At 36.7% G+C, this 10,700-nt stretch overlaps 3 protein-coding genes across 3 annotated transcripts; all 3 read right to left on the reverse strand.

Annotated features, from left to right (window-relative positions):
• Positions 1-1,735: 1,735 nt before the first annotated feature.
• On the reverse strand, positions 1,736-2,806 carry LOC137648261 (uncharacterized). Its single transcript, XM_068381187.1, has one exon. It carries the CDS (start codon positions 2,804-2,806, stop codon positions 1,736-1,738), a length of 1,071 nt encoding a protein of 356 aa, XP_068237288.1.
• Positions 2,807-4,935: 2,129 nt separating this feature from the next.
• LOC137648262 (uncharacterized) lies at positions 4,936-8,339 on the reverse strand. Its single transcript, XM_068381188.1, has 4 exons — positions 7,822-8,339; positions 7,378-7,525; positions 6,813-7,011; positions 4,936-6,614 (listed from the first exon to the last, which is right to left on the reverse strand). Exons 1-4 carry the CDS (start codon positions 8,337-8,339, stop codon positions 4,936-4,938), a joined length of 2,544 nt encoding a protein of 847 aa, XP_068237289.1.
• Positions 8,340-8,801: 462 nt separating this feature from the next.
• On the reverse strand, positions 8,802-9,872 carry LOC137648263 (uncharacterized). The gene has a single exon (XM_068381189.1). It carries the CDS (start codon positions 9,870-9,872, stop codon positions 8,802-8,804), a length of 1,071 nt encoding a protein of 356 aa, XP_068237290.1.
• Between the last annotated feature and the right edge of the window lie 828 nt (positions 9,873-10,700).

Here is a 10,700-nt window from a genome sequence, read left to right on the forward strand (position 1 = left end):
CCTAAGACTTTATAGGTTTGTTTTTCTTCTGATTTTATGCGATAAGCATCCGCAACAGTATTCAAAAGATCACTATTACTAGTCCAATCCCTTAAATACAAGTGCGCCTGTGGAAATATTTTATTTGCGCTAAAAAATAAGATTATTAATTCATCTTCACTGTTGGAGGTAAATTGAAGGTTGTCCACGTATAACCCCCTTTTCATCATATCCACCATCTCAGTACAATTCTTATCTTTTCTTACAGATGCCAGATGTGATTAAATAGTGGCATTCAACAGAAACGAAAAACACGCAGCACCAAACAATACCACCCTAAACCTATTTATGATTAATTCGCTATTTGGATCCGTTGGGTCTTGCAACCATAAAAACCGTGTGTAATTGCGGTCTTCTTCTCTCAATTGCACCATAAGAAACGCTTTTTCTATATCACTAATACAGGCGTAGTTTTTAGTTCTGAAATACAATAAGACTTTGAGCAAATCTGTCGTAATATGTGGTCCAGTCCACAGACAGTCGTTAAGGCTTAATTCATTTTTACCTTGTCTCCAGGAACAGTCAAAAACTATTCTGATTGGAGTGGTGGCACTATCTTTCTGTACATTATGATGTGCTAGATAATGACAATTTTCAACCACATTGTTTTTATCTACCATTTCAATGAACCCCTTATCCTCCTGATCCTTCAGGATTTTTTTATAGTGGTTCAGGTAGGTTTCATCTTTCTGAAATTTTGCACACTGTTGGTTTACCCGGCCCAACGCCATGCCAAAATTGGATGGAAGCCTTGACTTATTAGACTTCCATGGTAAGTCCACAACATATTGCTTCTCCATTTCAGAATATACAATGGTACTTTCAATTCATTGCAGTCAATACCTACTTTATCTAAATTCCACAAAATATCCAAATCATTCTTTATATCACTATCAAATTTATGAGTAGCTTCAATTACTTCCTCGTTAGTTGCTAGCTTTAACACAGTTACCTGGGTTTCCTGCACTGGAGGGGCATTACAGGACCCTGTCACAACATATCCAAATATGGTAGGTAACAATATCAATTTCCCAGCTTTTCTGAATCCGGGGTGTAATATGTTATAGACATTATCAACGCCTACCAACATATCACTGGGTGCTTGCTTGTCCACAGGCAGATCGAAATCCTTGTCCGCTAGACAAATTTTGGTTTTACACAACATTTTCAAATTTCGTTTAACGTTGAATTTCTTAGTATACTCTGGTAACTCATCTACCACAATACAATCCATAATAATCAATCTACCCTTATGAGGTATGGAAACACTAATCGTGTCATACTCGTTCACAGGTTTGCTTGTCAAATGACCCCTTAGGGCAATTTTTTCCGTGCGTTTAGATATATACTGTACGTCTTTAAGTGCTGACCTTCTGATAAAGGTTCGTTCTGCACAAGTGTCCAATAATCCAAGAAGGCGTACCAAATGTCTTCCTTTACCTTTTAACACAATTGTGGCTGTTGGTAAAATTGACCTCTGCTTGGATTTCTGACCCTGATCACTTACGGAAAGTGTTCCAACTTGCACACCATTATTATTAGGTTTATTTGCTGATTTAATTGTTGATTTACTTGGTTCGCTGGTTTGTTGTTTATCACATAATACACGATGATGTTTTAATCTGCATCCGTCTCCACAAATTTGCTTTTCACAATCTACACTAAAGTGTTTATTCGATGCACACACAAAACATAATCATAAAAACCCGAGACGACTCAGTTTCTTATCCCTACTGGCATAAGTTTTACACTGTGTCCACCAGTGTTCACCTTCACACAATGCACATTTTCTTGTTTGTTGAGAACTAAATTTATTCACATTTCCTTTACTCTTCGGTCTAACAGATTGTGATTGATTCACTGTGAACGTAGATATTGTTGATAGAGTTCCAGGTTTATTTACATCCGCTGAGACGAAAGATCTTAGATTGTGAATTTCTTCTTCCAGATATTTCTTAAATGTATCAAATACAAGCCAATCATCTCCACATCTGCGTTTTACAGTTTCACTAACACTCTTAGGCAACTTACCGTGAAGTAAAATAGTGTAGAACTCATTCAACTCCAGGTTTTCACTCTCTAAAGATCTGATCGAACATTCAAAATTTGCTCTGAATGATTGCAATGATCCTGAATCAGGAGATGGAGACTCCATTTCTAGTAATCTTCTTACTAGAACTTGTTTGATCTCATCCTTTTTCCCATATGTGGTTCGGAGAATAGATATAGCTTGTGAATAGTTCGCAGCTTCCAACTTAAATCCTGAAATCAGTTTTAGAGCATCTCCTGCGAGCAAACTTTGCAGATATGAGAATTTCTGAATTAGTTCTAAATCCCCTCGCTGGTGTACCGACACATTGTATAATTCCCAACAGGAATTACACTCCAACACATCTCCAGTGAAATGTGGGAGATCCAATTTCGGCAATCTAACATTAGTCTTATGTGTGGGCGGAGGATTTCCAGAAGAACCACTTCCTGATATCGCTGTGATGGCATTGATCAGCTTATACCAATGTTCCCCAATTACTACCTCACACTCTGCTTGCTCTTCCACCTCTTTCATTCGCTCTTCTTCAGTGGTTGAGGCTAATATATTTTCATTCAGATCGTGCACAGTCTTCATTTGTTTCATAATTAAATCTTTAATTGAAGACAATGTATTGACATTACCTGCAGCAATAGCAGAGTCTATCTTATTTACCCAATTGGTGATTACACCCTTGTAACCACCTCTTGCCCTCACCAAAGCTTCTTTATCAGACATTTTTCCAAAGATAATTATCAAACCAGCTAAAACCAATAAATTTTCAAATTTTCAGCGATTTCAACAAACAATTGTTTATATAGAATATACAATTTCAACATTTTTTTTTCATATATAACCACCCTATTAAATACAATTAATTAACACACTTCAAGAGAAATTCAATTCAAAAGTTATCAGCACAATTAGATACAACTTATAACAAATGCAATGTAAGATGCGTAGTTCCCCATTCCCACCCCACTTGGTCCACTTGTGCTATTACCATTCTCCTGAATCAGCATCATTGCTGACTCTATCATATATTCTTCTCGCTAGTGTTTCAGAGGCTTCTTAAGTTAAATGAACTCCATCATGACCTAGATCCTTTTCAGTAAGACCATTATTAATGATATAATAACTGGTTGACTTACGTAACCTTTGGTTCAACCTATTTCGATTTCTTCGATATTAGTCATAGGTTACATATCTCAGGCTTAAACGGGGTTCTACAGTAACGATATAGACTACCTTCACTCCATCCACATTGGAGATATCATTTGCCAGATCTATAATATTATTTCTAATATCACTTGTTGATTCAACATTTTCACAATCTATATCATTACTTCCTACAAAAAGCACAACTGCCTCTGCTTCTGCTTCACACCCTTTTACTTCTTCAGATGTGATATCATTACACGTAGCACCACCTATTGAACGTGTTACAAAACAAAGGGTTCCCTCTTCTTCATTTATTTCATCAAAGGTACTTTCCATTTTCTTTACCTGGGAATGTCCTAGGATCAGCACTATGCGTTTTTCTGTTTTTTCATTTTCATTATCTCATATTTCTACGTCTGATATTTCTATGTCCGACAACCCGACGCAACGAACATTTTCTCACGACGCGCAATATTGGTAAAAACATCTATCAAACATATTCACGTATTAACACCAATATCAATGTTAAATATATACGTTATCAATCAGTATCAATCATCACCCGCAATAATCCTGGTAACGGCACCATTATATATTTACTCAAAAGAATCCAAAATAGTAAACATATAGAATCTTCAATAAATATGGAAACCTAAACTTACCCTAATTTGGTTTACATATTACCAGGTTCTTTAACAGATTTTCAAGGATTCTTTTCTGTTCCTATCATTCAATAAATCGAGAAATTGCGTTGTGTTTAAATCATTATTTGACCAGGAATAAAAATATTCATATTTATTACTAACCTTAACTATTCATTGTAAAATTTCCTATCCGGCAACCCGAAGTATAGTCTTATTTTACAAATGTTCGTCATTAACGATATCTAACGTGCATGCATGCCCTTCAATATCACTAACATAACAAAACACTTATAAAACCTTGACTTAGCTTTAATCCATGATGGCTAGAACTCTCTTGGTGGTGTGTTAATTCTCCCCCTCCCTTTGAGATACCGCAGGGTAACGAAGACCCTATTTGTAACACTGGTAAGTCGGTACTAACTAGTTCTGCGCTACATTACTCAAAGACGACTGAGGATCTACGCAGACGTGACCCGCATTCGTCAAAACAAACTTTAACAACTCGTTAACGATTGCTTATAGTCAAACCACTATTTAATATATTTTACCTTTCAAAAAACTTCGACCAAAAAGAAATAGTATATTATTACAAACAATTCAATACAACAATTATAATTTTCTACGCATCTCACATTGCATAATGTTCATAATATTTCCCTTACAAAATAAAAGATAAATGACTGTTTACTGGTTTTTATAAATACACTATCGTGATTCTATCTTAAGTCACGAAACACTCCCAGCAAACAGAGACAATATTTACAGTTATAATTGTCCCGCTTGAATGAGGGCTCTTCTGGCCTCAGTAGCTGCCTGTGCTGTTTTCCTGCTTCGTCGTGTACTCTTGTTATCAGTTTTCTCAGGTATGACAACATCAGTCTCTTGCCATAATTCCAAAGGATATAGCATGACAACAGGTCTCATTACTTGACCTTGTGGGGTTTTTAAAGTAACCACACGCAAGACATCATCCGGTCCCACGTGTAATTTGACAATTTGACCGAGCTTCCAACGACTTCTCGGTCCTTCATCGTGTATCAACACAACATCTCCCATTTTGGGCTAAGATTCGTGTCTGATTCCCACCCGATGAGTTTCTCGGAGAGAAGTTAAATATTCTCTCTCCCACCTTTTCCACAGGTCATCACATTTTTTTGTGATGTACATAAATCGCTTTCCAATATCCTTATATTCGCCATACAGAGGGTCCTTAGTTTTATCTTTCCAATCTATGACTTCTCTAGGGAAAGATCTCAATCTACGTCCTAAAATCAAATAATTGGGCGTCAGAATATCCAACTGATCAAGATCTCCCGACGTATAACTTAAGGGTCTGTCATTAATAATTGCTTCAAGTTCAGTCACAACACAGGAAAGTTCACTAAAGCTGAGAAAGGCCTGACCTATTACTTTCTTTAGACATGCTTTCAGAAGACCAATCAATCTTCCCCATATAGCTCCAAACCAAGGTGCTCTGGCTGGTATGAACTTCCATTTACATTCGATAGCATTCAGGTGTTCTTGTACTAAGGAACTTTCTGCCATGTTTTTCAAATAAACTGAAGTCGATACAAAGGTAGTAGCATTGTCACATAGCATTAAAGAAGGAAATCCCCGATGGCCACAAAACTTTCGGAGCACCATAAGAAACGAATCGCAGGACAGATCTTTTACTAATTCGATATGGATTCTTCTAGTAACTGGACAAGTAAACAACACAATATAGGCCTTTTCAGGATTTTGCTGTTTCTCCTTGGTTAACAACGCTCCTGTATAATCTACCCCTGTAACGCTAAAGGGTTGTTTTCTCTGCACCCGAAATTCTGGCAATGGTGGAGCAATATTTACACGGTAGGTTCTCCCTTGTGTTTTCTTACACATTATACAATGATGAATTACACTTTTGTATAATTGATGAAGCTGTGGGACCCAGTATTCCTGTCTCATACTTGCCACGGTTGCATTTACTCCCATGTGAGCTTGTAAACAGTGATGCTCCCTTACTATCAATTTCGTGAGAAAACATCTTTTCGGCAGTAAGATTGGGAATTCTAATTCCGCCGCCTGTGCGACATGTTCCAATCTTCCTCTGCATCTTATAATTCCATCTTCCAAGAAGAGATTCAATTGTACTAATAAGGTCAATTTCGAAACTTTACCCCCTTTTCCCAAAGCTTTATATTCTTCCGAAAAGTATTCCTTTTGTAAGAGGATAATCATTTTATTTTTAGCTTGTTGAAGTTCTTCCAGCGTTAAACTTCCAATTTTTCTACGGCCAGTTGATTTGCAATTGTGAATAAATCGCCTAATCCAAGCTATAGTTTTACAAAATTTATCCACTCTACTAAATATTTCCCAGTTCAGCAGATGGGTTTTTTCACGGTTCCCTACGAGATGGACTTGAATAACTGCATCCTGTGCTTGTGCTTCTTTCACCCATGTCCTGTCAATAGGATAGGTGTGGTTTTCTGATTTTAACCAGGGAGGTCCCTCCCACCAAAAGGAGTTATTTTTTACTACTTCTGTCCTTTTTCCTCTATTAATCCAGTCGCTAGGGTTTTCTGAAAAGACGATCCCTGCAGTTATAGAGTTAATTTCCAATACTCTATTTTTCACAAATACTACCAAATTATTATTTGTCACTAACCATCCCAGGGCAACTTTACTATCAGACCAAATTATTATTTTCTCAAATTTATTTTCTTCAAAAGTTTTAACTATAAATTCATACAATCTTGCACCTAACAACAAAGCCATTAATTCTAATTTAGGTACAGTCAACTCTTTAATGGGTGCTACTCTACCCTTTGCCCTAATCAGAGACGAAGTTTTACCACTTGCTCGATAGGCCACACAACCATAAGCTGTTATGCTATCATCACAGAAAATGTGGAGATAATCCGTTTTCTCCAGATTAGTGCCTCTGGAGAAGGAAATACTGAGACTTTTCTCTAAGTCTTTGGAAAACTCATTCCACTGTTCTAATAAAGGAACTGAAAGTAGATCATCCCATTTCAACTGTTGTTTCCACAAATCCTGTAAGAATATTCTAGCTCGTATCGTAAGAGGGATAAGCATTCCTAAAGGATCATAAATCTGGGCAATTGCACTTAAAATTTCACGTTTTGTTTGACCGGTCTTAAGATGATTAGGTGTTATTGTTAGTTCATCATTATAGTTGTTCTAATTTAGGCCTAAGACTTTATAGGTTTGTTTTTCTTCTGATTTTATGCGATAAGCATCCGCAACAGTATTCAAAAGATCACTATTACTAGTCCAATCCCTTAAATACAAGTACGCCTGTGGAAATATTTTATTTGCGCTAAAAAATAAGATTATTAATTCATCTTCACTGTTGGAGGTAAATTGAAGGTTGTCCACGTATAACCCCCTTTTCCTCATATCCACCATCTCAGTACAATTCTTATCTTTTCTTACAGCTGCCAGATGTGATTAAATAGTGGCATTCAACAGAAACGAAAAACACGCAGCACCAAACAATACCACCCTAAACCTATTTATGATTAATTCGCTATTTGGATCCGTTGGGTCTTGCAACCATAAAAACCGTGTGTAATTGCGGTCTTCTTCTCTCAATTGCACCATAAGAAACGCTTTTTCTATATCACTAATACAGGCGTAGTTGTTAGTTCTGAAATACAATAAGACTTTGAGCAAATCTGTCGTAATATGTGGTCCAGTCCACAGACAGTCGTTAAGGCTTAATTCATTTTTACCTTGTCTCCAGGAACAGTCAAAAACTATTCTGATTGGAGTGGTGGCACTATCTTTCTGTACATTATGATGTGCTAGATAATGACAATTTTCAACCACATTGTTTTTATCTACCATTTCAATGAACCCCTTATCCTCCTGATCCTTCAGGATTTTTTTATAGTGGTTCAGGTAGGTTTCATCTTTCTGAAATTTTGCACACTGTTGCTTTACCCGGCCCAACGCCATGCCAAAATTGGATGGAAGCCTTGACTTATTAGACTTCCATGGTAAGTCCACAACATATTGCTTCTCCATTTCAGAATATACAATGGTACTTTCAATTCATTGCAGTCAATACCTACTTTATCTAAATTCCACAAAATATCCAAATCATTCTTTATATCACTATCAAATTTATGAGTAGCTTCAATTACTTCCTCGTTAGTTGCTAGCTTTAACACAGTTACCTGGGTTTCCTGCACTGGAGGGGCATTACAGGACCCTGTCACAACATATCCAAATATGGTAGGTAACAATATCAATTTCCCAGCTTTTCTGAATCCGGGGTGTAATATGTTATAGACATTATCAACGCCTACCAACATATCACTGGGTGCTTGCTTGTCCACAGGCAGATCGAAATCCTTGTCCGCTAGACAAATTTTGGTTTTACACAACATTTTCAAATTTCGTTTAACGTTGAATTTCTTAGTATACTCTGGTAACTCATCTACCACAATACAATCCATAATAATCAATCTACCCTTATGAGGTATGGAAACACTAATCGTGTCATACTCGTTCACAGGTTTGCTTGTCAAATGACCCCTTAGGGCAATTTTTTCCGTGCGTTTAGATATATACTGTACGTCTTTAAGTGCTGACCTTCTGATAAAGGTTCGTTCTGCACAAGTGTCCAATAATCCAAGAAGGCGTACCAAATGTCTTCCTTTACCTTTTAACACAATTGTGGCTGTTGGTAAAATTGACCTCTGCTTGGATTTCTGACCCTGATCACTTACGGAAAGTGTTCCAACTTGCACACCATTATTATTAGGTTTATTTGCTGATTTAATTGTTGATTTACTTGGTTCGCTGGTTTGTTGTTTATCACATAATACACGATGATGTTTTAATCTGCATCCGTTTCCACAAATTTGCTTTTCACAATCTACACTAAAGTGTTTATTCGATGCACACACAAAACATAATCATAAAAACCCGAGACGACTCAGTTTCTTATCCCTACTGGCATAAGTTTTACACTGTGTCCACCAGTGTTCACCTTCACACAATGCACATTTTCTTGTTTGTTGAGAGCTAAATTTATTCACATTTCCTTTACTCTTCGGTCTAACAGATTGTGATTGATTCACTGTGAACGTAGATATTGTTGATAGAGTTCCAGGTTTATTTACATCCGCTGAGACGAAAGATCTTAGATTGTGAATTTCTTCTTCCAGATATTTCTTAAATGTATCAAATACAAGCCAATCATCTCCACATCTGCGTTTTACAGTTTCACTAACACTCTTAGGCAACTTACCGTGAAGCAAAATAGTGTAGAACTCATTCAACTCCAGGTTTTCACTCTCTAATGATCTGATCAAACATTCAAAATTTGCTCTGAATGATTGCAATGATCCTGAATCAGGAGATGGAGACTCCATTTCTAGTAATCTTCTTACTAGAACTTGTTTGATCTCATCCTTTTTCCCATATGTGGTTCGGAGAATAGATATAGCTTGTGAATAGTTCGCAGCTTCCAACTTAAATCCTGAAATCAGTTTTAGAGCATCTCCTGCGAGCAAACTTTGCAGATATGAGAATTTCTGAATTAGTTCTAAATCCCCTCGCTGGTGTACCGACACATTGTATAATTCCCAACAGGAATTACACTCCAACACATCTCCAGTGAAATGTGGGAGATCCAATTTCGGCAATCTAACATTAGTCTTATGTGTGGGCGGAGGATTTCCAGAAGAACCACTTCCTGATATCGCTGTGATGGCATTGATCAGCTTATACCAATGTTCCCCAATTACTACCTCACACTCTGCTTGCTCTTCCACCTCTTTCATTCGCTCTTCTTCAGTGGTTGAGGCTAATATCTTTTCATTCAGATTGTGCACAGTCTTCATTTGTTTCATAATTAAATCTTTAATTGAAGACAATGTATTGACATTACCTGCAGCAATAGCAGAGTCTATCTTATTTACCCAATTGGTGATTACACCCTTGTAACCACCTCCTGCCCTCACCAAAGCTTCTTTATCAGACATTTTTCCAAAGATAATTATCAAACCAGCTAAAACCAATAAATTTTCAAATTTTCAGCGATTTCAACAAACAATTGTTTATATAGAATATACAATTTCAACATTTTTTTTCATATATAACCACCCTATTAAATACAATTAATTAACACACTTCATGAGAAATTCAATTCAAAAGTTATCAGCACAATTAGATACAACTTATAACAAATGCAATGTAAGATGCGTAGATCCCCATTCCCACCCCACTTGGTCCACTTGTGCTATTACCATTCTCCTGAATCAGCATCATTGCTGACTCTATCATATATTCTTCTCGCTAGTGTTTCAGAGGCTTCTTAAGTTAAATGAACTCCATCATGACCTAGATCCTTTTCAGTAAGACCATTATAAATGATATAATAACTGGTTGACTTACGTAACCTTTGGTTCAACCTATTTCGATTTCTTCGATATTAGTCATAGGTTACATATCTCAGGCTTAAACGGGGTTCTACAGTAACGATATAGACTACCTTCACTCCATCCACATTGGAGATATCATTTGCCAGATCTATAATATTATTTCTAATATCACTTGTTGATTCAACATTTTCACAATCTATATCATTACTTCCTACAAAATGCACAACTGCCTCTGCTTCTGCTTCACACCCTTTTACTTCTTCAGATGTGATATCATTACACGTAGCACCACCTATTGAACGTGTTACAAAACAAAGGGTTCCCTCTTCTTCATTTATTTCATCAAAGGTACTTTCCATTTTCTTTACCTGGGAATGTCCTAGGATCAGCACTATGCGTTTTTCTGTTTTTTCATTTTCATTATCTCAC

The sequence above is a fragment of the Palaemon carinicauda genome, chromosome 10 (genome assembly GCF_036898095.1).
Source record: "Palaemon carinicauda isolate YSFRI2023 chromosome 10, ASM3689809v2, whole genome shotgun sequence".
NCBI classification, from domain to species: Eukaryota; Metazoa; Arthropoda; class Malacostraca; order Decapoda; family Palaemonidae; genus Palaemon; species Palaemon carinicauda.

Bases quoted from the DNA above. Each gene is read 5' to 3' on its own strand.
- LOC137648261 (XM_068381187.1), bottom strand. From the start codon at position 2,806: ATGTCTGATAAAGAAGCTTTGGTGAGGGCAAGAGGTGGTTACAAGGGT.
- LOC137648262 (XM_068381188.1), bottom strand. From the start codon at position 8,339: ATGGATTGTATTGTGGTAGATGAGTTACCAGAGTATACTAAGAAATTC. The intron at 7,012-7,377 runs GTATTGTTTGGT...AATCATCTTAAG, and splicing joins TCATAAATAGGTTTAGGGTG to ACCGGTCAAACAAAACGTGA. The intron at 6,615-6,812 runs GTATTTCCTTCT...CTTTGTTGTTAG, and splicing joins AGACTTAGAGAAAAGTCTCA to GTGCAAGATTGTATGAATTT.
- LOC137648263 (XM_068381189.1), bottom strand. From the start codon at position 9,872: ATGTCTGATAAAGAAGCTTTGGTGAGGGCAGGAGGTGGTTACAAGGGT.